The following is a 27620-nucleotide window of genomic DNA, read 5'->3' on the forward strand; positions in this document are numbered from 1 at the left end:
CATCTGTCTTTCAAGGGTGTTTATGATGTTGAACGTTTACTACCTTTGTCCAGCAGATGGCAGCAAAGGACCACATTTTCATTTTCATTTTAGTCAGTCAAATTCAACAGGGAGCACAAATACAGTTGACTTTTCAGGACTATGAGATTTGAAGGGAAGTTCACCTGAAAATACCATGGTCATAAAAACAATCTGTAAAGAATGTAATATTTTAAATATTCATTTCCTTTATGTACCTTTCTGTGTATTCATTCATTCAAGGCAATAATAAGACACCTGCTGTGTTGCCTGTTGACAGATGCATGTTGCGCTGTCATATTTACATTTAACTCACAACTTGCTTGTTCAGTGTTAAATATGTGCAGATTTGTTTCATTTGCAGTAGCAATATCTTTTATAGTTTCTGCTGTTGCTTCTTGGATAAAGGGAATGATGGAACAACTGAGTGAAGAAACTCTGGGAATTTAGGACACATGATTTGAAATCATATCACTTTATTATGAGACTTGGATCTTCAATAAGGCAGTTTGCAAACTGGAAAGTTTTAGTTGCCAGAGATGTTTTAACTGAATAGACAATCTGTTACGACTTGCACTGGTTTTCTAGATTCTTATACACTATTGGCACAACCTTAGCTTGCTGCTCATCTGACTTTAACAATGACTGATTGTTTTCTACATGTTGTAAAATATCGAATGTGGTTTTGTTCAAAGTTTAACTGAATATTTGAGATTCTGCCTGTAGCCTCGCAGTCATCCAAATAGGATGCACCTGCATGAAATCACAACCAGGGCTTTGTCTGTGTCCAGCGGCTTCTGTAGAGCGTCGTCTGCCTTTGACACAACACTTGTGGGTGCTAACACCATCAGCAGCTTCACAGGTGTAAGTATCATCAAGTGACTGTGGAGAAAGAATACAAATACATCTCTATACATCTCAGGGGTTTTAAGAGGGTGGACTGCAAGTACGAGGGATGGTTTTTACTTTTCTACATCATAAAGCTGAACCTCTCCAGAAAGAAACATGTGGTTGTTTGATTAATAACCATCTTATAGGCCTTCTGGGCCGGAGGTGGACTGGTGTCCATCAAGAGCGCTGCAAGGAGGAAACAGACAGCTTGAATGAAATTAATAATGACTCACAAAACGGCTTTTTGGTTTTTTTTTTAGGATGAAAATATAAAACTCACATGTTCTCTTTATTTGCTGTATATAGATAGATGTACACCACTTGAGATTTGGATAAAAGCACACACAAAAAGCTCATGTATGTAGGATCTCAACACATGTTTGGAGGTGGAAAACAAAAAACGGAAAAGATGTTGGATTACAAGTAGATAAAAAACTATCCAAATTCTATTCGGTTTCTAAATGTAAATAGTCACATGTGTTGAAGTCTGTGCCACATACCAACTGTCTGCAGTTGCTAATAACCTCTGTATTCTGTACACAGGGTATTTTGTACAAAATATGAAATCTACCATTTAATAATAGTTATAACATAAAATAAAAGTACATTATATGTACAATATTAGATGAAGCCATTTAGTATGAGACGTATACTAAAGGACACTTGCAATAATCATTCTTTTCAAAGAAAAAGAAAACAAAGCTTATGTAAGATGAAGAGAGCTCCAAAGAAGCCAATATTAAAGCCATTTTGAGAAGAACAACAGTCACCAATAGGACGCTAACACTGTGCTGCTGCTGCACTGCATGGCAAACCAGACAACCAACAATCAGAGGATGCAGAGTACTGAAGGGATGGAATCACTTTCCTTTCATCAGATCCACTGTAATACCCAGGTTAGAGGGGGATGAGGTTTTTGTAAAAGCCTTTGGTGAATGTTGCTCTTCAAGACAAACATGGAGACAACAGAACAGTGTGACTGCAGTATTATTTACAATTTGCACATTCAGTTGAAACACTGACAAGAGGTTCTGCAGGCAAAGGAAGAGTAAAACCACAACAAAAAGAACTTTGCAAGCATCCAGAAGCAGATCAAACAGATGTCCAAATAATGAGCCCTAGTCATAGGCTTTCAACGGGGAGGGGTAGGTGGGAGGGGCAGGGGGTCAAATAATGGTACAAATCTAAAGTGGAATGGGACAGCGGGGGCACAGAATGGAAAAGTTACGATGGTAGGTGATTTCCTCTCCTGTGGAGGCTAGCTCTTATCAACAGGCGCCCAGGGGAGGTGACCCCACACACCAAGACAGACAGCATCACAGATTTCAATTCTTTACTAGTTAGTTTTTTTCAGTTGTGTTTTCTATTTTCTTTCAAGTTTTATCAGGAAGTGCTTCATTGACGAAGTGGTTTGGGGCGACCACTCTGCTTCTCCTCTCAAGCTTTTAACTACAAAATGGACTATGTAGCTTCAACAAGGCATGTGCTGGAGTCCGAGTGGCTCAAGGTGTGCCGAGTACAGACTTGAATGCATCTTTTTTTTTTTTTTTTTGGAAACTAAATTCTTAATGTTCTGGCATTTCTGTTAATGCTACTACTCGATTCTCAGTTGAGCAAATATCCTCTTAGACTATAAAAGGCACTGTGAAAAGAAAGGCTTATGTTTGACCTCTGCAAACCAAACACATCTCATCTATGACAGAGTCTAATCTCTAACAAGTGTTTTATAAATAAAAGGGTCTTGCTTGAGAAGAGTAGAAAAAGCGATCACTATCAGCACAGTATCTGCCCCTGTTTGACTTCACTCAACACACAGCAACATTGTGTAAATCCCAGATGAGCGACTACATCTCTCTGACCTCTCATAAGCCTCACATGAATGACACTGACTTGTACTGAATGCTATGACATTGCTATGACCATGTTAAACACACTCTTACAATGGCTGGATGTGAACAGGGGGGGGAACCAAAAATAAATCCCACAATCCCCTCTCACGTAACTGGTGCAGCAAAACGGGCTTGAGCTGGACTCGTCCGAAGGACCAAGCAAACAGAGCTAAAAAAAAAAAAAGGTAATAATAACAAACTCATCTGCTTGAGCCACAAACACACACCACAACCCGTGTTAACTTATTGCCCTACAGAATTAAAAGGATCATTTTTTAAGAAAGCAACTAAATTAGAGAGAGAAATTGGCACCAAAACTAGGCTTCTACACAAGGAACAAAGATCTGGACCTGGACCTCTGTCAGGCCAGCGCTGTCTAATGAACAGAGCTGTGCTGCAATGCTTTAAATCCAGACACACTACTGGCGAGTCCCCGGCGACCCTGTCCTGATTAACAGAATGATCAATGAATCTTCACAGCTAATGGAAAATGAACGGAGAAAAAATAGTAAGCTCCGAACAGAACAGTTGTACAGATAGGAAGTATGTTTTACTTTCAGAAGAGCGCGTAAAATACTATGTAGGAAAAAATATAAACAGCTGTCTAGTTAAAATGTTATGAGAAAAATAGCTAATATTAAATATATAGAGACAACTGACATTTTCTCATTAATTGATGCTTTTTTGTTTTGATTAAACCAAAGAAGTCCTCCATGGAGGTTACAGTTGGGGGCTCATATATTATTTGTACAAGCACCTGACATCTATAAAGAAAAGGCAAGAAGAGAAGACAGTTCACACACAGACACTCACACACTCTCACACACACACGGACACAGGGGCACGCGGCACGCGGCGCGCCACACGCACGCACGCACGCACGCACACACACACACACACACACACACACACAAACAGAACACCTGAGAGAAATGACCAGAAGGGGGCAGCACAGCACCTCGAAAACACAAGGACAGGAAGAGGGGAAAAAAAAGGGAGAAGAAGCCATAACAACAGTACAGTATCTTGGGTGAAGTTCACGTGCGTGTTGTGGTCATGCGGGACGGTCCAGCGCCACATATGTCTCTGCTGGACAACAACCAGTGTTGGGGGGTGAGGGGGTATGGAGAGATGGGGAAGGAGGAGGGGATCAGTAAGGACCAAGCACCGCTTGTCCAGAAAAAGCTGAACCAGGGGGCTTAGATGTGTGGCTTTAGACATTTTCTGTGTCAGGTGGAGCTGGGACTAGTTCAGTTCTGTGTTGTGCTGGGCTGGACTGAGATACCAGAGTTCTGTTGTTGTGCGGGCCCTCTGTGGGCTTTGTGGTTCCTCTGTGGATGCTTCTGCTGCTGCTGCTGCTGGTTTATGGTGGATCCAGGGTGGTCTCTTAGTGGCCGTCGTGCGTTGTCAGCATTTCCTCGGCCCTCCGGTGCAACTCCAAGGCCGTGACAGTGGAGATGTCCTTGGGGAGTTCTGATTTCCTTCGCATCAGTGGGCGCTCTCTTCGCTGATCTTTTTGGATCTGGACACATGGAGACAGAGGACAGAGAGGGATTGGAAACATTCACCAATGATATGCAACTCCTGCCCTGATTTGATTGCAGACATTTAACTTATGCCTGCCATGGGAAACAGAAAAGTGTGATATTTATCGTTCTCATTTTTCTACCTCTGAAATCCAAGACAAACAAAAACACATCAGCCTTCTCATGCACCCTTGCTCTCACAGTTTCAACAAAAAAAAGTCTGATCTGCATGTCGCACTAAGGCTGCACATCCAAAGCAAAGTTGCCAACATCAGCAAACCTCTTTCTGCAATGTGAAAGTTGAAAAAAGAAAAAAGGGAAAAAAGAGCATGATCACATGCACAGGGAAACAAATTAGTTTGACGCAAAAAATCCTGGTTTGTCCTCTGTTGGAAGACAGCTGGGATGATACTTTGTGAATCACGTGACCCATGTCTCTTAGGCTTGAATAATCATCTTGACAAAAGAAATTATTTATGGGATGGAGTGAGGGAGACTGTTTTTCTTGCTGGTGTCTAACATTACCTGAAATAGGCTTCAATTTTTGACCTGTGGCTGGCAACAAAATGAATTTAGTTTGGTGTCCTACCACATATAAATAGCTGGATATCTGTATGCTTTCCAGACACAACATTGACTCAAAAGCGTGAGCCAGCTTCCAATCCTTATTATGAAATAATCGTCATTGTGTTTGAAAGGCAAACTTTAAAGTCCAATTAATGGCAATCATGGTAATGTAAATATTAAATGAGAATTATTCTCTTAGAATTGACTGAAAAAAGCCAGCTGAGCTATAGCAGAAATATATAAAGAAAATATATAAAGCATAGCTGCATTTCTACAACCTAGGGAAAAAAAATAGTGAGCAAATTTTCTAAATGTATTTTAATTAGAAATATACAGAATAACCACTTAAAGCACATTAAATTATAGCTTTACACAAGGCAGCCACACTATATCCTGGACTCTAATCTTCCTCAGATAGACATGACTACATTCACTGCGACAATACATACTGACACACCACTCCTCACCTGTGTTGCTTCCTCCTCTACTGTTTTCTTTAGCATGTTGACGTCGTCTAGCAGCGGTCCATCTGTCTCCATGTCCATTGGACTGCCTGAGCCTACTGAGTCAACGTACATCAGAAACTGTACAGGGAGAAGAAAAGGAAATGTAAAATGGAAACACACCCTATAACTTCTGCCAAACTGGCATATTTGGGTTACATTGATGTATGGTGCAGACTCTAAGGCTGCAATTGGACAAGTGCAATTGAATCACCTTGTTGCAATGCACTGGGTGTTCATTGTGATGACAGAAACATAATATTGTTGTACAAGAATACAGTCAATGAGGCGATCATGAAATATATCAGTCAGTATGTCAGATGTGTGCAGTATTAATAGAATGGTTAAAAAATAAAATCTCTTTGCTCACCTGTGGGTTTGACTTTGCTAAATTCTCAATCTTCAGCCAAGCTTCTTCTCTCTCTTTCCATTTGGCTTTCTCTCTGGGACACCAGATAAAATAGACAAAATCATTCAAAAGGAAATATTTACTCATCATACTCTAACATCACAAATCTGTTAAGTTCAAAGCCTTTCGGAGTTTGTGGTTTCAGTTTACGTTTCTGGTTGACTTATGCGCTTTGTCATTTTTTCCACTCCCAATGATGTTTGTGTGATGCTTTCAGTGCTGTGTGTAGCAGGGTTGTAAGACCATGAGAGCTGTAGCTGCACTGGAAAGTCAGCTGTGACGTCTTGTTTGTGACTTACTTGCTTTTCTCTGCCCTGAACTGTTGGGTGCAGTCATCAAACAGCTTCTGGTTCATCTCCATGAAGAGTTTCAGAGCATTGTAGATCAGCCCGTGGATGGTCCTACAGACGCACACAGATTACCACGGGTCACTTGACTTGCGTACTTACTTATCGCAATCCATCATCAGTCAGACACAGACAGACAGAGGGAGAAGCCAGTGTTGTGACTCACTTGTTCCAATGGGTCTTGGAGTTGCGGTAGAGGGCTGGGAACATGATTGGCAGGATCTTGGCAGGCGTTGTCACTGATCAGGCTCATGATGTACTCATTGTTCCAGTAGTACAGAGCTCGCTCTGCCACCTAATGACACATGAGTTCGTAACAGGTTACATATGTACACAGACAACTTTTGATTAAAAAAAAAGAAAAAGAAATATACTAAAACATGCATCTGTGTAAGGGAATAAACGGCAGACCTGAAAGTGTGGGCTGGACACACACTTGGCCAGCTGTCTGAAGAGGGGCTCCATGACTTTGACAAACTCTGAAGGTTCAATAACGTCCAGGATCTCCTCCAGCTCATTGAGGAACATCACCTCTTTTGGACTGTGGGTCTTTGGCCAGTACTTTAACAAAGCCATCACCGTCTGCGCGCACACAGACACACATACAGAAATGCATGCACAAGCACAACAACAGGCTTATTAATGAAGAGTGTTTGGACAGCTGATCTGTCCAACTAATAATCTGCCAACTAATAATCCAACTAATAATCTGCTGTGACTACAAGGGCTAGCATTTATAAAAAGTTCAATAACACAGCAGGCAACATATTCAGGGAGATAAAGCACAAGCAGCTATGTATATACTGTGTTTGTATATCATTGTACTTGTCTCCCAGGATTGGAGACTTTATCAGATTTTAGTGGATTCAAAGTTTGTTTTCTTATCTATTGTTCTGAAATCACACAGGCTCAGCAAGGAAATGGCCTACATCTTACTTTCTCTCTGTTTATCCCCTTTTACTTTCATCAAAATAATTCAAGTGTATTCCCTCTGTTCTTCAAGACATAATAAAAGGACTGCTGTCTTTGGCTGGCCAGATTTTTCGTGGCCAGCCAAACACACTGTTCATGAGCACCTGACAAATCAAATTACAACTTAACATACACAAAGCACAACTGAGGCAAGGGAGTCCTGAGGTTGCTACCAGAGTTTTATCTTGCACAGAAAGGATATTGAAGGGTAATCCAATCAACAATATTAACCACATTACAACGTTAATAAATCAAATCTTACCGGTTCTGTGAGGGTGCTATCCTTTTCTAAGAACTGTACCACACAGTAGGCCAGCTATGGAAGAAAAACAATGTTATTTTTCTACTTCTAACAAAACTTAAGTATTATGAACACTGATGTTATAGCGTCTTGTTTATGGCAGAGCAAAGCATAATGCAACATTGACAAAATAGTTACCTGTGGGTGATAGACACTAAGTGACTTGACTTTGTGTAAAGGCAGCAGAACTTTCAGTAGGAATATCTTGTGCTCTTCTTTCAATGGTAATGCAAATCCATTGATTATGCTGTAAAGAGAAGGGTGGGTCATTAGGGAAATAAGTGCTGTAGTTGTACATAGAAGCTCCACTTCAACTGGCTCTAGAAACATTACATTACCTTTATACATTATTACTGGAAATGAACCAAAAGTAAAAGTACTTCTTACCTGCCTAAAATTTCCAGTAATTCTGCTATTCCATTATGATGTTCGGTCTCATAAATGAACCTGAAAAATAGCAATCAGAAACATGTGGGTTCACTGTGGTGGTTTAACAAACAACTTCATTATCCACAAAAACAACACGAGTGCCAGTAATGTATCTAATTTAAATACTCACTCACCTATAAAATATGTTATTAATCTGTTTCCTAATGTATGCTCGCAGGCCTAGGAACTTCCCATAGATGCGATGCAGGGTGGTCTTTAAAAAATCTCTTTCCCTGGGGTCTTCACTGTCAAACAGTTCTAAGAGCTGTGCACAAGAAAAGTTTATTTACACACTAATATATATCTACAAAAAACATTTAGTGACACACAAACTTGCATCAATATGTGCTCACCTGCATTACAAACCTCTGGTCAATATACTTTTTGGCTATGTTTGGTTGAAAGTCAGGTGACTCTAAGAACCGAAGGAAGAATTCATAGACGAGCTGTGGAATAAAAGTAAGAGGTTCAAAGACTTGAAAGTAACAGCTGAATGGATTTATTTTCATCAGTTTTTCAGTAAATGAGCAAGATACTGTCCAAGTGAGTCTGTGCTTCTTTTTGTGTGGGCTGTACCTGTAGATGTGGCCATGCAGCCTCTAGCGTGGGCTCATCTTCCTCTGGGTCAAACTCAGCACCCGTGGGGTTGGAGGATGGCGGCAATGTTCTAAACATATTCACAGCAAACTGGGGAACAGACAGAGAGAGGTAAGTTAGTTCAACACTCGACTGAAAAAAAAATGTTACTGTACATTATACATAAGAATATTACAGTGGAATCACTGGACAACACGTCAAATTCTCTTCAAACCCTGGTATCCAAAGGAGTGTACCTGAAAAGGGGCAAAAAAAGTAAGTCATCTGATTATGCTTTTGTTGATGTAATATCCTGATTGTGTTATGTCTTCTAGTCCAGCATCAGCTTGATATCAAATAGCAATAAGTATGAAGTGTACTGCCCAAAGCAAATGAAAGAGACTAAAATATAATGAAAAGCATCTAAAATACAGTTCCATTCCTGTTAACACTTGGTAAAATTATAAATGAACAAGTATCAGTGAAGAAAAGCACTTCAAACTTAAGTCTGGCAGTTGTTGCTGGTAGATGGATTATGTGTGTGATCTGAGGAAGGCACAGCCTCTACAGAAACTGAATGTGCACACAGGAGGCAGCAGACATTAGCCTTTTATTCACCAGTTACACAAGATGCCTAAAAGGTGATTGAGCATCATTAGTGTGTGTTTTAATACACACTTCCTTTTACCTGCATTATGCATTGACTTACAATCACTTTTTTGTACTGCAAGAGTAAAAGCTGCTATTACCAAACCCTAGTAAACATTACCTTATGTTGTTAAGCTTGCCTACTCTGACTGCCACTCTGACAACCAATGCCTGAGTGTTTGTTTCTCAAACACATCTGACAGCTGAAATAATGAAACTGAATGGGGAATTCTGTAGTCCATCACACACAGCATTCAATAATAAATAAAGACAAATAATCAATAGGTTGTGATGCAACTGACTGCCAAAAAAAGTCATTGCAGCTCTGTCAAGCAACCCTTCTATGCTGGAATAGAGTGAGATGTGCTGGTTATTTTACTGCACAGACCACAGTAAAAATGCATGTAAAAACACACACACACACACAGGTACAGTGTTCAGTAGCTATGCAAACTAATTTATCACTACATTTTATTTGCTTTTTGGGAACTACTCAATTGCCTAGTAAAAATGAGATCTCTTATTTACGACTCCACAAAACTGCTTCAATAAACAAGTCTATAGAAATACAATATAAATCTGCCTTCAAACCATTTAATGAGAAAATTGTGTATTTTCTTAATGAAAAAGAATGAATGAAATTTGGGATTAATGGCTGAATATTCCCTCTTGTGCTACTCTGTGATAAGAGCCTGTTTCCCTGACAATACCATTCCCCAAACTGGGAAGCATCCATCTAGTTTCCCTTGGAGTCTATTATCACTTTCCAGACAGCACACTTAAGACAGCCCCTAGAGATTGCAGTCGACCAGAGGTCGAAACACTCGCTCACCATCATGTTTATATTCTTAGCAGAAACCATTTCTTACTTCCCCCCAGAGAATGGGACTAATGGAGCAACCAGTGTTGTGTCATCCAGAGGTCAGCCAAAATATTGTTCTAAAGCTTCAACGCTGAGGCATCAAACAAGCTCCGAAAGAACAAGGGCTTATGGGAGAAAATAATATAGCCTTAACATAAGAATACACTCTTTATGGCTATAAAGGAGTCTGTCGTGTCAATCTCCATACTTTGATGATGAAAGCCATCAGTGGACTTCAAAGAGTGCTTGTCTTTAAGGGGGCAGGGGAAAGGGGCTGCCAGGAATAAGAGTATATTTTCATGCTGATTTGGCAGCTCTGTTGCATTTTCTGCTGCATTGATCAAATAAAGCCTCGATGAGGAGGATGGAGGGAAATTTGCACCTTGATCATCTGCAGTTTACCATGTGGCATTGAGGCAGGGCTTTGATTAACATCAAAGGCCTTTTAATTTGGCTTGGGAAAGCAAACCTGGCACCATGAACACATCCAGGCCACAACCTCAGAGGGACACATTTCTAATAAATATACAGTAGAAGCTCAGTGACAGCCACACTGACTATAGCCCCACTGAATGAACATGTTCAGACTAAGAAACAACAGACAGTTTAGATTTACTGACCTTAAATGAGTGAAGAATCTTTAAACAAACATCACTAAGAGAACACTTCAGGGAAACAAAAATAAATTGGTCACTTAATGGTTTACCAATGATTTATAGGATAACACTAGATTCAGGTTTATGTGATACACATCTTTGGGGTCAAACTGAGGTCAGTGATGCTCATGTGAGTTTCCTATGACTTAGCGAGAAGCCAAAAACTAAAGACTAAATGGGTCTGAAGTCAGTAAGTACTGCTGGCGGGGAAAACCCTCAGGCCCTCAGTTTTGGAAAACAGTGATGATGTGATAAATGAACTCAATGAATGACATGAACTTCAGAAAAAAGTATTCTGAGATGCAATGAGACAATAAAATCCATCAAAACAGTACTTAAAGAGATAACTATGGATTGAAGAAAAAAACAAGATTTGTTACATGGAAATTTCTGTATCTGTAAGGACATTAATTTTACAATCTAAGAGACACACCAAAGGTTTCTCTGTACATGACAGGTCCAGACATAAGATAAAGGGAGGCAACCTATTGCTTGCTGACTAAAAGCCATGTTGTGATTCACTATTCAAGACACATTACCTCTATTATTAAGGATCGTGCCCAGGATCTAAACACAAGTAAAACTAATGATAAGCTAGACTGCAGAGTGAAATATAACTCATAACCTCTCAAAATAGTTTTCATTTCATTAGATTAAATTTAGGGCGACTTTAAAACACCATTTAAAAACAGCAGCGTATTAACTGCACCTTCCACTCATTAATCTGAAACTCACTATCCTGCACCAGCAGCATATTTAGTCCATACTGTGTGAACATCAGGAGAGAGCCACGAGCAACTGCACTGCCTTAAATACAGGGACCTTAAGCCTCAGCTGGGGTTGAATAATGAACGGCATTCAGATAATTGACCTTAGTATGTTCACTACTCGAGCTATTAGACAAGTTTAATTACATTTTCTGTAAGGGAACATTTCATAGATCAAAATAAATACATATGATGTGAATGTCAAATGTCATGACAAATCCAAATCGCTCATTCGTTCCGTTTTAATACTGACCATGTGAACCACCTCTGGGTAGATCGGTTCGGTGATTACGTTCCTGTTGTGGGTGATGTACTCCACCATCTCGCTCAGCGCTGCCCGTTTCACCTCCTTCCATTTCAGGTCACTCAGTGGGTCTGACACAAAATCGAAGAGGACGCAGCACTGCCGCAACTTCTGGATGAACAGTTTCTCCTGCTCTGCAGGGGGAACATCTACAAGACAGACATTGAAGAAAGATGGGAATCAACAGGAGTCTTTGTGTGATTTCGCTTTTATCACATAGGAACAGAGTCTCTTTATAAAACAGAGTGTTAATCCTATTTAACGGCAAATAAAACAGCAGTGAGATGCCATTGTGCATTCGTGTTAACAGCACTGTATCTGAGAAACATAGTTTGCCAGTCATTCTCAACCATGTTTTATCCCATTATCATCACCATGGATAAAAGTGTATGCATGAGGGGACTGTTGCTGAGATCAGCCTTTATCTTTAAGGACAAGTCATGTCAATGTTTTGAATGTTTTGAAACACTATACAGGCCACATGCTTGACATAAGTAATCCAAAACTAGAACAAATGATACAGGAAAAAGTTCTACAATTATCAAATCACATGCATGATGCTGTAACACCAGACTCTTGTCTTTCACAGACAAGGCAAAAGTAGTCAATGTAATCTCTACTTGTTGTTTTAATGACTTGTATGAGCTTTTTTGGTTGCCATGGTAATAATTTCCAAAAATCATTGTTCAAAAGGTTTTACTTTGTTTTCTTCCTCCTCCAGTCCCCCCTCTAGCTTCAGGTTTTTCAGGTTCAGTACAACTGTATTTTGCTGCTACTGCAGAGTTCATGTGGTGACATGCAGAGACTTAATTTAAAGACTTCATAAATCAATAATTTAGCCTTTCAAACACAGTGTCACCACTACATCAATGATGCATGAGATCTAAGTAAGCCTCCAGGAACACAGGGCCACACCTGCCCATGTACAATCATTAACTTGCAATTTAAAAATCATTACATGTTTTTGTAGCTACTGCACACTTGCTGTCAATGAGCCAATCTTCATTCTGTGCCAGTGTGCATGAATTATCACCATACAACAGCTGCATCACAAAAATCTATTATCAGTACAAATGATGAAAACACTCTCACTCAACACAATATACAATCAATTAAATAAACCATTAATTATGCAATGAGAAAAAAATGAAAAAACTCAAATGGCCTGCAAGAGCTTAGGTTAAAATACATTGAGATTTTCTTCAACCCTCAAATATTGATACAGAGGCAGAGCCAACAACCAGGCACACAGAAGCTAAATAGACAACCAGCCACAGATTTTTTTCCTGCATTTTGAAGCTGTTACAAAGTCTGCTCCTAGGGGACTGGTGGGGTTTTCCCGACATCAAAAATGTTTCACACGAATAAGGTGTAAGGCCATGTAGTGCTTTATAAACAAGAACTTTAGTACTATGCTAAAACCATTACAGGGATTTGACATGAGCTACAATGTAGGCTCTCCCTCTTGTTCTTGCCAGCACTCAGGCAGCTGCAGTATAACTGAGGTATGGCTTTTTTTTAGGATGGCCACATAGGACATCATTACTATAATCAATCTGTGTATTGCACTAAGCAGCAATACTGTATACTCTATCATGATGTCAGTACTGCAATGGGACACAGTACTTCCACTAAGAGAAGAACAATTTTGCTCTCAAATCCACAGAATGTCATTAGCAGCCTGTAAGAAACAGACACAAGCTTCTCCTGCAAATCAGTCTACCTCAGTTGGTCAGATTCTTAACAGGCTACAAAATATACCCTGAAACCAAAAAGAAATGCAATGGTGCTCATTCATTTTCACCCAACATGAGTATTAGTGACTTAAGACTAAATGTCACCTTATAAATCCTTCCTATGGGGCAGTAATAATTTGTTCATCACAGCCTGTGATTTATGAGTCAGTCTCGTCTCCTCATTAACAATCGCCATGTGTACTGTATGTCGCCATGGTGACTGCGGACCGAGATAGGACTTTGGACCAGGGGGGTTGACCACTGATTATCAGGAGATGCATGCAGGCTGCTGCTGCTGCTCTGCTATAACACTGGAATCATATGCTGCTGATTTACTGAGGCCATCAGCTGCAGCCAATAGATGTGACAGCCAAACTAACCTTGTAAAACATGGATAATATTGACTGGGAAAATACAATACACTCCAACACAATTAGTCAATACTTTCTACAACTTCACAATTAATAAAAGGTAGAAATGCAGGCGTGTTGGGGCTGCTCAAGATGCTTCTGCAAAACACATCCTAAAGTCAAACCACAAAAATAAATGTTAAGGTAATTAGGCAACTGGCCTTATAATAAAAAGACAAACAAAATCAGGTTGACAGTCTCAACACAAGTATTACAGGTTAGGAAATACAGAAACCTGTATGATCAGCCTGTGGATGCCATAAGTCAGATTACTGTAACCTAACATCACATACAAAACAAACAAGGCCAAAATCAGAGAGTAACAACTAGTGACAGGCACATCAAATGAGGCAGCATCCTAAGGCAAAACTCAGGTTCCAGTGAAGTGGTGTATCTGGGTAATATGGCTTCTCTGTAGCAAGCACTGCTGCATGTTATGCAGACAAAAAGGAGGTTGTGTTACTTGGAGGCGTGCACCACACAACCTCATGTAAGTGCAGCTAACCCCAGAATGTTAAGACACGTTTACCACAAACACAAACAACACAGCAGTTAACAAACCCTCTGTACTAACTCTAGAAACCTACAAAGCAATTTCCAAATTTCTGTGAGTGACAGGAAACCGATACATAATAGTGTCTCTACATACACTAAAACACACTCACATGACTCGCATGTGTATGCGCACCCATCTATATAGCCATAGCCTGCCCTTCCTGATATCTTCAGTTTAACTGACATTTTGTAATCGCTTGTATAATCTGCCTTTAGCACAAAGAACATTAAACTGTCTTGAGAAACAATTATGAAACTTTGTTCATCTCACAGATATGTTCAAAACTTTCAGGTGACATGGAAAACTATCCAACATTTATCCATTCAGTGATCACAGAAATAACTACAAACAGTAGTCTGTAATTATTAATTTGCAGCATTGTCTGTGCAGCCCTCTTCTGAATATTGCCTCTGCAGCACGGTTACCAACATAAGGGATGATAGCAGTCAAAAATGTAATTATTTGGCACTGGTTAAATAAATCAATTCTAAGACATCCATAACTGTGGGTTATGCAAACTCCCACACAGACTAGAAATTCAACCTGGGTTGACAATATCATGAGACGGACTTTCCCTACACCTCCATATTTGTGAGTCACAGTAGCACAGCTGGTATTCAACACATAACATGAAGAGGAGCTACCGGTGAGCTACCTGTAAATGTTATATGTTTTGCTTATTTATTGACCTTCTGCTTCTAAAAAAGCATTTAAACTTGAACTTCCTGAAGTGCTGGGTGAGGCGTCATACATCTTGTTCTGTGAGTATATATCAGCCTGTAGGACTTGCCTCTGCAGCACGGTACTTTGGAACAAGGAGTCAAGCCAAGTGATTACAGAACACTTCTGAGTTTATATTCAGACACTGTGTAGAATAGTGACAAGTCTGTAAGTGGCTCTTCAGTAACTTCTATCATACTTCTATTCAAACTGCTGGCCACAAACAGAATATAATTGACTGCATAAAAAGGTTAAACAGCTGGCAATTTATTTCACCCTTGAGCTTTGGCTATCACATCCATAGAGAACCCTAATAGGGATCTGTTTTATGTTTCTGCACTCTGTTTATGTAAGGTACAGTATAGTATATGCTTGAATTCTGTCTTCCTTACCAACAAGCTGTAGTTTAAAACAGTGAAACAGTTATCACTGAGCTATGTAACTTTTCTGGGGAAAAACCCATCGACCGCTTTCTGTGTCCATTACTGCACTGTCACTCAGCCTACTCCTTCTTTAGCACATACAGTGCCTATAAAAAAGTATTAAGCCCCTTTTTGACGCTAAGCAGGACAACTCCTGAAGGCAGAGGTATTCACCTGTTTTACTGTGATGCTTTTAAATCCTCAGTGAGGGAACTCATAGGTTCTGGAAGGTTTGTACCGGTTACTCACAAGCTGAAACATGGGTCCATGAGTACTTCATTTCAACATCCCCTGAGTGTCAAGAGGCCCAACAGCTCCTGTTACACAACAGCACTAGGGTTTCTGAACAGGCCTAAAATATTAAGAGACATGCTGTGCAACTGCATGCATCACACACACCTCTCTGCATGGATGGGCAAATAACCTTTACTCATCTAAAGGCTCCAGCTTGCACACAGGAAACCAGTCATGGAAACAAATTGCTCTCATATACAAATCTCCAATCCTGCAACGTCTACTGCTGAATATATGATGAGCTGATTAATAAAGTGGCACCACTGGAAAATAATTTGTACAAAGTGTCAGTGTCAGTAGTAACTGGGACAGGTGGCTATCTGCTATTATTTGGCTACAAGTATCTCTTTGCTTTTAAATGTGAAGAGACCATTTCAACGGCAAGTCACAACATGACTAACATCTTGCAGTAGCATGTGTGTGCTACAGTAGGGTCGTAGGTTAAATGAACTCTGCCACATAGGTTTTTGAAGAAAAGTATATTGTAAAGAAAGTAATATACAAACAAACACTAGCCTTGCATTTGTTACACTTCAACACATATTTTGACACACTCTTAGTATTTACTTAGAGTCAGTTTCTGTTTTCTGTGCACAACCCAGTACACTTGGTGTAGGTCCCAGCTTCAAGCTTGCCTCCTTAGACAATAACTCAGCAGCCTACTGGAGACTCAGCAACAACAAGGAGAGCATTTCAACTTACACATCAAATGACACCACATGCCAATATACAATACAACAAAATACACACACACAAAGTGACAACAAGCTTTGACCTCACTTCCTATGACATCAGCAGGCTTGATGGGGGATGGGAGACTCAAAACTAGCACTCCTTCTCAGTCTCTTGCCCTCCCTCCCTGACTGAGGCTAAGCTATGCAATGTCTTGGCAAAACCCTTCCTCGTTGACATACAAACACAATCCCCCGCTTCCTCTTCCAAAAATACTCACGCCACCAACACTAAGAAGATAAATGCTCTCAGTCTCTTGCAGTAACTTTTAAAAAAGTAATCTGGCACAGATATTTTCTTCTACAAAATCCAAATCAGCAGCTGCAGTTACTAAATGACAACAACATTTTTGCCCATCGCCCCTTGAAACCCACAAACACAGAGCAGCAGAGGAGGTAAATTTCCTATTCTCACCTCTAAAATGCATGAGGGCCACAGGCTGGAAAGGCCCATTGGAGCTCGGTGCATCCAGAACCATCCCACTAGTAGCTCTAGTACATGCCAACATCAGTGAGCTGAGGCAGGAGACGGGGGAGAAGAGGGCAGCCCAGGCTAAGGCGAGGAGCCAGCCTCCATTTTAGCACGAACACTCAGAGCAGAAAATGAAGCTCCCCTGCTGCTGGAGGGAACCAGCTAGTTAGTGATGTCATCCCCCACTGCAGCCGCTCGGTTGGCTAGCTCCAATCACATGGGCTAGCTGTCAGAATAAATAAACATGAGGGAAGGGATTGGCTGGTGGGCTGAGGGGAAAGGGGTGGGACTGTTACTGTGATTGGAGCGAGAGCCGCTACATCTGTCAAGAGTTTTAAAGCACAAGCTACAGAGTCTAAATCAATTTAGCCTGTTTTGAAATGTATATAAATGCAAGAACAAGACTGGGAAACACACTTTCCCATCCAACATGTAGGCTGTTTATAAGAATCAGAGGAGAGGTCAGGTGATTCTTCACACACCCAACAACAGACCTCAATACCACAACTGATTTGACACTCACGTCTAACACAAAAAGTTCAATATACTAAAAAATAACACATGAAACCGCAAGTATTAAGCATGCAAGCCAAAGAACTAGTTAAGACATGTTTTTGCTTAATATAAAACAGCTCCAGGATGTGACAGAAAAACAAGACATCAACTGAGGGCTGAGGTTTTATATGACAAGACAGGAGACTGCCTGACATTGTTTCATCAGATAAAAACCTTTTTACTTCTGTGACCGTCTGTATGCTGTCTGTGTGTATGTGTGTGTGTATGTGCGTGCCTGTTTTTGCATGACAGATGGCTCTCCAGGAGCGCAGCCTGAACCCAGGTGTATGTGACAGAGAAACAGGAAGGCAGGAAGTCTCAATGTGAGCAACACAGGATGTGCATATGCAGTGAGCAGCACTCTGGTCTGTCTCCGCAGCACTGGGGACAAAAGCCTGCACTGTAAAGGGCACATCTACAGTGACACAGATAATTAAATGCAGCAAAATGATACTCACAAACAATGTGCAATTAAACAAGCCCCTCAAATACAGCAATGGCATATCAGTAGATAAATCCTAAACTAGTAACATAATAATTTTTCACCGACTCAAACGTTACACTCTAAAATCTGTAACCATTGCATCCTACTACACAGTACAGTTGAGTCATAGTTTGCATCCAACCACTGCACTTACATCATGACATGTACTATTACAAATCCCCATGTGTACTTTATGTGTCATCATGCTACGAGGATAATGGGCATACATAGACACACACACAGACAAGGTGTAATGAGTTGCATAATGATTCAACTAATGGCTTTTGTATCCCCCACTAAATACCATGCAAATGGAATGTATTATGTATAGTGGGAAAGCATATAGTCTAAAATTTGTAATTTGCTGACATTTGCTGTTTACTGTATCACAAATTTTTGAAAAGGAACTCCATGAAAAATAGTAAGTCAGATACTACTAGAGATAAAGTCAGTTCCTGTGCAATCAGGCTCTGCTTACCCCTTGAGGATTAGAATTTTATAACCAACAAGGATAATTTGCACACATTTTCTATGTGAACAAAGAGCTTGTAGCATATACAGGCCTGAGTGCATGCTTCCTTTTTGTGAAGTGCATGATCTCACAATTAAAGAAAAAAATGCACACTTTTAAAAAAATTATAAATAATTTTTTTTACAATGATTTTTGACACTTTTGACACAAATTATATTAAGGTGACGTGCAAATAACTTAATGATTAATATGCACATTCATTTTTTCTCCATTTGCTATGACTGTGCAAAATGCAATGAAATCAGGTTATACATTTAATATACAATTCATATCTGTCTAGTAGATGTAGCTGTAAGTAGGACTTAAATAGGACAGGATAGAAGTACATTTATATAATATAGTTGGAGGACATTTACAGTTTTCCAATCAAAGCAGTGTTTTTTAGGTCAAAAATTCACTATTGTCCACAGTTACTTTATATAATGTGTATGCAAAAAATGCACCACTGTCTCAACAGATAATAGCGTGTCAGAGCTCCTCCCTGTGGGTTTCTACTTCTGCTTTAGAGGTGTAGGAGGTGTTGGGGTGGTTCAAGTCGGGATGTCACATTTGTATTAAACCCTCCCAGTTTTCTGGTTTGGTTCATGTTTGCTTTTTCTATAGTGGCAAGAGCCTGTAAAGCAGCCCTCTCTGTTTGTCAACAGGATGCAGACCTCGAATGTCTTAAACTAGGCTACATTGTACAAATGAGAATGAGTACATGCCAAATTTAATGATCTAGTCACCAAACGCAATTTAGCACTGCAACAGAACTCTAACATCAAGTCTGGCTGGTCCTAATATATATAATAATGGGGTATTACAGCAGCAGAGTCTAATCTGAGTGTATAAAGGGCCCTTTCTTGCCATTCTGTTCCCTAGTCATGGGGCAACCTCCCATCTAAAGATCTGTTGTTCTGACTGAGACAAGACAAGACTAAATACACCCACTTGTTACAAATACTCTCCAAACACTCTTTTGGAACATGCATTCATAAGGCTTGTGCTTTTAGCTGTGTCTGTGCTATTTCTGGCCGTGGAAAGAGAGTGAACTTGTGAGGCATCATGAGCCGGTACTGGATGGGATGGAGAGTGTGCCTGCCTGTGTTATAGCCAAGCTTTCTCTGTATATTCATCATTGATAGCAGCAGGCCATCTTAAAATATACAGCTGAGTGGTTCATTTACAGGTCTGCTGATTTTCAATGTCATGGCCCTCAGTAATATGCGCTTAAGGCTCGAATCTATTTGGAGAAAGAGACCAATCGACGCAGCTGAGGACACAAGCTCTTTTAACAGTAGCTGAACCTCATTTTCCCCTTAAGCAGCTTCCAAAGACAGAAATGCAGCTCTATCCGTAAGCTCGATCAATTCTCATTTATCTGTTCTCTATACTGCTCTGCACTCTATAGTAAATGATCCATTCAAAGAGAGATGCCATGTTATTATTATGCCGTATGTATTACTTTCACATAAAGACTGAAAATATAAAAGAACAACATATTCTTGGCTGCCGTTATATTGGGACTTTTACTTTGGGACTCATTCATTACTTTGGGACTGTCATTTTCATGAGATCTGGGAGTCTTTTCCTCTACCACCTGCGGGAGTGGTAGAGGAAATCCTTCCCTGAAACCTGCCTTGGCCTCTGCATCCTGCTTTAAGTATCACATTACCACATTAAAATATACCTGCGGGTTTCAGTGTCACATGAAACTTTTCTACCCTGCTAAGCACTAAAAAGCTTTTTTAGGTTTTACTCTGGCTGTTAAAAAGATAAAAAGACTTTACAAAGATGGAATAACATTAAGCGTTAACATTAAGTCTGACTGAATATGTGGCACTTACCCGTATGAGTCTAACACATGTTAAGCAAACAATAAAATACACTCACTGTCTAAGCAAACAATATTATTTCTATAGTAAGTGATGTAACTTCTGTAGTAACTGATGCAACACAGAGACCATTTCCTGAAAACTTTCATATTCCTTCAAATGACAGCTACGTTTTATCTTTCTCTTCCTTTGGTGGAGAACATATCTGTGATAAGTTGATAGCTCAAGACAGCTGCATATTTTGGGGAATATGGAAAATGTGATATATTCCTGTCAACTACCCTTAAAAGCCAAGGTCTCATCTTCCTGCATCCTAAACAACTCTGCGCATTTCAACTTACAACCAGTAACTTGAAATACTGGGTCACTTTTTAAATAAGAAAAAAAAAGCATTAAACTAATGCCCACTGACAAAGGAGGAGGAGTTAGCAAACTCAATTTTACCTCCTGTTCAACAGGTAAAATTGTTTTACCTTCTGGAGTTTTTTACAGCTACAATATTAAGGGACATATTACAATATATTTCTATCTTGACAGTAAAAATGTTCCTTGCAGTTAACCAGAATTAGTCTAACTACATTTTGGCCAGCAGATGGCGACAAACCCTGTGAGGCAGAGGCTTCATGCAGGACAGCTCCTGCTTTAGAAGGGAACACATACAGAGGCAACAACTGTTGTTCTGTGCTTTTTGGCAAATATGTTTATACTTGAAATAAGACTACAAGGAAATAAACGGGCACATGTAGAGCATTGTCTCCTCTTTACTTTCTGCAATCAGAGTATCTGCAGCAAGCATTTATGCAAAACACAAAATTCCTGATTTGTGTGCTTTGGTAAAGCCTTATAAAATGTGTTGTGCTAACAAATGCAAAACTTGGAAGCTGAAAATGTACTCTGGAGTCACAACAAATACTCTTGGTTTTGGGATGAAATCATGAGAAAGGCCTGTTCCTAGTCAGGGTTTTTCAGTCTTGCCTCAACCTTGTGTCTCTGCAGGACAGGCTCACGGACATGTGTTTCCATCAGGAGGTGGTGAACATGCCTGGAATGAAAACAGGCCAAGCGAGGAGCCTGTTTGGACAGGAGTGAGTGATAACATCTACTGGGCCACTGTGGGATAATGTTTTGCAGAATGTTATCAAAGCTCTCATTGGGGTGGGAAGTAAGCAGCCTTTATCAGAAATTAAATTATGCTTGATACAGCACAAGGGTAATGGTTAACCAAGATTAAGATACAGGTATAGTTTGTGGTAGAGCTGACTCCTTTTTTGTCCATTAATTCTAATCTTACAGAAAAGACCAAATGGTACACAGTAACACAACAGCTGCTGTTGCCTGCAGTCACAGATAGTTACTTCACTTTGTCCCGTTAGCTAATTCTTCCACACAGAAATAAAACTGCAAATTTTCTCCAAAGAGGTATGCAGCCTTTGTTTGTGAGATTCTCACTGGAAGTAAGGCATTCAGGATAAAAGAGTGTCAAAGAAAGCCAAAACTGTTTATTTGCACATGTACTTAATATCCCATAATGCAATCATAGCTGTTTGTTTTTGGTACAACACCAAGTTAGACAGTTAGCTGGGAAAAGGCAGCAGACAGCATTGTTGTGTGTAGTCATGCATGCATACCCAGAAACACAGACAATATGCCCAGAGGCCTAACAACACTGTCTCTCACTCTTTGCTTTTCCATCTGATGCCGGCTTAGACATTAAAGTAAACGTCAATATACATCTGCAAAGATCCACCAATTTTTCTTCTACAAGGGGAAGAAGAAGGAAGGGATAGTAGTATAGCTGCCAGACATTGCTTATCTGGACACTGGCAACATCCTGAAACACAAGGACCATGGAATTAAAGCTTTATCTCTGGATTACCACTAAATATAGACACTTGGGTTAAATCCAGCGCAAAGTCCATGCCATGTACGTCCTCTGTTTGTTTCCATGTATTGCGTAATGTCATGCTCAGCTTGGTATTAAAATGAGGGTGATGCAGCAGGGGATGTTCATAGACATTTCAGTGTGAAAATAGTGAGTAAATAACTGAGTGTGTGCGTGCGTAAGTCAGCTTTTGTCTGTGAAGCTTGCGCTTATCTTTGTCAAGACTACTTACATAATAAACTCAAGCAGCCAACTCATGTATTTTCCCCACCTGCCTCAAGGAAAGTTCTGCTCTGTGCACAACTCACTGAATACAGGCTTCAAAACATTACTTTTGCCAAAAGGTAATTTGTCTACAATTCCTCAACCATATGCAACACATTCCAGCCTGGAAACAATAGCACAAATCAATGCTTTTGTATATGTATTTAGGTTTATGCAACAGCTCCAAAACCTGGCGTACTGGGTCATTAGTCCATTATGTGATTAGGTGACAGGATTAAGTTGTTGTACAGATAAATACCTTTGAAAGCAGGCAGTTTCTGCAGCTCTCTGTTGTTGCTCAAGCTGAAGCGGGAGGAGCTCTGCCTCTTGTCCTTTTTGACAGGTGTCTGGGAACCTGGCGGTTTCCCCTTCAGCAACTGAGTGGTGGGAGGAACACTATTGCTAGCCTTCCTGTTTGAGCTCTGCTGAAACAAGAGAAAAACCCACATTAGTGACAGTGAGGTAAGAGCAAGCACATGCTAGACAGTGGTGCAGACTGTGAAAGGCAATATTTCTGTGGAATCTGATAAAACTGTGTGCACGTAGCCACCAGCTAAGCAGTCTGACTGCCATATGTTAAGACAGGTATTTTAATTATATACGTTATGTCAGCATTTGCTCAATGAACAATGCACTGCATTATGTAACTATGGTCATAAACATCACTTAACCAAATGTACAGACACTATATATAAACAGTACATTTATCTAGGAATGCTTCAAGCTCACACAGAAAAAACAAACCATTATGGGTCCACTCATTAAGCCATCCAGTTGTGTTTATGAAGACTTAAAAAAATCTGAGAGGCTTGAAAGGCTGAAAATAATCCTGATCAACTGAATATGGCAAGTTTCCCACAGCTAGTCCCACCTGCCTGCTGGCATCCATTCATCAACACACACCTGATGGTACAGAGCTTATTTCACCAGATGCAGCTGTGGAGCTGTGTCAGTATGAGTCACAGGGGATTTATCAAATTCATTTAAGACCCAGCTAAAGTTGGCCACAGTGTGCAGCGGTACAAGACAGGAGCTTAGGCTGGGCCACCAGAAAGCTGTCGAGTAAAGTGGGAAATAAAGCTGAGCTGGCCTCTATTATGAACTAGATTACGTACTAATGAAACACAAAGATGAATGAAGAGGAATTAACTCTCTACTTGTAAATTCGTTAAGCCAAAGTAGAAACATCTGTCATCTATGATTTTATTATTTTATCTAATGCTTTGAATGTACTTCCTTGCAGTTGTTTGTTACCGTGAAAGCAATTGAGAAAGCGTTCCTATACATCACAGTATACAGACTCCCTTCAATCAAAAGAAATGGCAGGGGGTGGTAATAACAACTGCTTGGAGCCCAGCGTTTTCAATTTGACACAAGGTCAGTGCATTAGCAGATCTGCTACATGGCTGCTGACACACAACTACATGTAGGATTATTACCCAGCAAGAGACAGGCAGGAGGCTGAAACCACAGCTTAAAACAATGACTTCAAAGGGTCAATGGGGCAGGTACATATATCTAAATTCCTTATAACCAATAAGCATTAAGGCTAAGAGTATAATATATATTAAAGTGACATTTAAATCAAATACATTTGGTTTCCAAAATAGGGAACAGACAACTGACAAGTGTGCATTTTTATTACAGTGAATTGGACTGTGCATAACAGCATTCAATACAATACAAACAGATGGTGAGCAGCCTGAACAACATGAATATTAAATGTCCAGTAAAGAGGGGCACCACCTTTTGCTTTTCAAACAGCATTAACAGATGTAAGCTGTCACACCAGACCTGAAAGGAGTGCATCAAGATTTCAGACTAACCGTGAAAAAGAAAGCCTAAAGTTCTTTGAAGAACAAAGGAAGATGATGAAATCTTTCCAGAATAGTTCAGTGATGTTTAGATGTGGTGATAGCTGAGGTCATGGAAGAAGTTTGACTTAATTCTGATGTTTGTTGCATTTGTTAACAGGTGCATTTTCACTTGGACTAAAGGAATATCGTGAGGAAAAAGCATTAAGGCCATGCTGTGCACCTGGTCCCACTGAAAGCCCTCATATTCTTTTACAGATACTGTATATGACCCTGCAGCGTAATAATCTGACATAATGATTCACACCAGATGGTTGTGCTATTACAGGACCAACACAGTGTTTAACAGTTTGTAATGAGGGCTGGGGGTACCCTTTGGCTCTCCCAGATGTTACCCACTCCAAATGTAAGCCAAAGGCAAGTCACACCATATTACTGTTTAATTGTTTCATTGCGCACCTTGGCAGGTTATGCATTAGCTTTTAATACATGTGGTTTCTGGATAGCAGGCTTATGACAAAAGCACAAAGGCACGTATTTCTTTAATACTACCTTCAATTATATCCAATATCAACAAAAATTATAAAAATCAACAATTTCACATGGCAGCAGTATTAGAAATTATTTGTAAAGTATACTAATACAAATAAAGTGTTTTGAATGAAAGCCTATTATTTTTAATGCAATTCAAATAATGGTAAAGCCTCTGAACTGACTGGCTGGTGCCTTAAACTGATGTCATTTACAAATAATTTAGCACCTGGTTAACAACAAACAGCAGCATGAGTCAGTGAAGGGACAACTGTGATGCAGGTACAACTCAGTCCTATCAGTGAACACTGTAGTCACCAACAGATAACAAACTAACCAAAGATCAACAGCATATTACATCTAGATTCAGATTCAGATTCAGATTCATACTTTATGGTCCCCAAGGGGAAATTTGTTTTCACAGTCTGTATGCACATTTAACAAATGTTATTTGTTCACATAGACAAAAACACCACAACAAATGAGCACTTCTACCTTCTACTGAGATTATTTAAAGCTGTGATGGCAGATGGAATGAAACTTTTTCCAAAGCATGTTTTTTTTACAGGTTGTTTGTCTGTATCCGATACCAGAGGGGAGGAGTGTGAAACATGGTATCTTTATGAAATTCTGATTTAAAGGAGAGATTCTACTGAGAGTTGCTTTGTGCCACTGGCTCCTCAACCAAGCAGGTGTCTAAACCTGTGATTCTTCTTTCACTACACTGGCTTACAGCTGTTACAAGACATCATGAGTAAGGTATACTAATATTTGTCACTATGGTTGGAATCTGACACATACTGAATATTAGTATGGGAGCAACATATGATGATTTATGACAAAAGCTGTGATTGAAGGGTCAAAAACCTCTATGGCTTGCTACATGAAGAAACTTGAGGCCAATAGTAGTCAACTGTTTGTCCCTTCGCACCATAGGGCACTACCCATCCTCTATATGACTGCCCACTTTACTACATGACAGGTGAACCACCTCCCCACCTGTCTCATGGGAGAAGGCAGGGGCAAGCACTTGACAACAGAAGTGAGGTTCTACTCAGGACTCATTGATTAGGTGTAAAACTACACAGCATCTGGGTTAGACAGCCTAAAAAATTACCAAAGTAGTATCAACAGCACTCTGACTGTTTCAATGAAAAATGCAAACTTTAAGCTTTGTAATTAGTGGGGGCTATTGTAGTAGATTGCATAAATTTGTACAGAAATTCCAGTTACTGCAGCCACAGTGCCATTTATAAATTGTAATTGAAATGAGATAAATGTTTGGTGTAGAATAAAAAGTAATGGGATACAAAATTTCTGCCATGCCACCTTTCTTTCCATCATGGGTTGAATACATTATGGCTCAGAGGCCATGATCTTATCCTACCTGAGCATCATCATGTCTAGACCTTCACCAGCACCGTAGCTTAGGACTGCAGTGAATACTGATAATGCAGGGCTTGGGCCTGATGATTCATTATCTCACTGATAATGCACCCAATTGTCTAACAGTGACAATGCAGTGTCAGTGGATCACCGATCACCATCAATTTGAACTTGTGTCAGACAAGGGACTAACCTAATGTCCTCCAGTAATTGTATAATAAGGTGTCCTGGTTTAGCCTACCTCATGCTCTGAATTCTCCTGTCCTCCACTCTTGCCCACTTTGCCAGACTTAGAGCACTCCTGAAAGAAAAAGTTTAAGTACTTAAGTCAACTTGGCATTCGCGCATAAGCAGGTTGACAGCACCAATAAGCAGTCTATCGGTAAATGCAGCCGTGCACAAATCCTAGCTAAATATAGCATGCCTGCCCACCCAGTCTCTCACTCCTGTTTGAACACACTGGTCTCCTGCTAGCTAGCAAACGTTCACTGTCAATACCATTCACACGATCCCGGATTTCAGCCTTAAAAAGATACGAGGTACTTATATTTATACCTAAAAACAAACACAGGTTGTCTGGGGAAGCATATGCGTTCAAAGTATAATATCTTACTTCTGCATAACAGCGCGTTATTTAAATAAGTCAACATAACGTACAAAGTGCTAACATATTGGCAGGATAGCGGCTAGCTGGTGATGACTGCTGGTTGGCTAACGTTAATGTGATGGGACACTGCGCTGATAGCTAAATGTCTTGTTATGAGGCCGGTTTATCAATAAAAAACACCGAAATGCACCTCACGCATACTTTATTCACTACCGCCATTACCTTTTGGTAATATTCAAACTCACCTTGTCTTTTTTCGTTTTATTCGGCATTGTACAACCGTAGCCGCCCTTGCTCCCCTCTCGGATACTCCACTACCAAACCCTTGACAACTCTCAGGGCACCACACTGCAAGGCGGTTCAGCCTGTCCTCACTCTGTGATTGGCTGCTGTCAGTCAGCTGACTCTAACGTCTCAGATTGACACACTGAGCATTGAAGGGAGGAGGGCGCCCTCTGCTGGTTATAGCTGGTATTAAAACATACGAGACCACAGGCACGAAATATATTCGACTGGCTCTATCTTCTCCGTCTTTCCACTTAAGATCTTATCCCATAATAAAGCAAGGATATTCAAATGATGAGGGCTTTAAAACATAAAAAAGATTGTAAATACACGATATGATAATAAACTCTGGCTATGTTGTCATGTTTAAGCTAAAAATGCCAAAAAATAAAATAAAATAAAAATCACAGACTGGTCTAGACCTCTTGAATGTGACCAAATGATTTATTTATTAATCCAG

The 27620-nt window shown here is 40.1% G+C and overlaps 1 protein-coding gene across 1 annotated transcript; it reads right to left on the reverse strand.

Annotated features, from left to right (window-relative positions):
* Positions 1-1150: 1150 nt before the first annotated feature.
* ppp2r5cb (protein phosphatase 2, regulatory subunit B', gamma b) lies at positions 1151-27242 on the reverse strand. The gene is given in 17 exon segments (XM_018696039.2): positions 1151-4320; positions 5359-5475; positions 5765-5837; positions 6103-6204; positions 6317-6378; positions 6380-6445; positions 6562-6732; positions 7385-7438; positions 7562-7670; positions 7811-7870; positions 7987-8117; positions 8206-8298; positions 8429-8539; positions 11615-11814; positions 22797-22962; positions 26510-26569; positions 27121-27242. Coding segments are annotated over 17 exon segments (1737 nt in total). The 5' UTR covers positions 27148-27242; the 3' UTR covers positions 1151-4185.
* Between the last annotated feature and the right edge of the window lie 378 nt (positions 27243-27620).

Source organism: Lates calcarifer, linkage group LG7_1 (assembly GCF_001640805.2).
Source record: "Lates calcarifer isolate ASB-BC8 linkage group LG7_1, TLL_Latcal_v3, whole genome shotgun sequence".
Classification (NCBI taxonomy): Eukaryota; Metazoa; Chordata; class Actinopteri; family Centropomidae; genus Lates; species Lates calcarifer.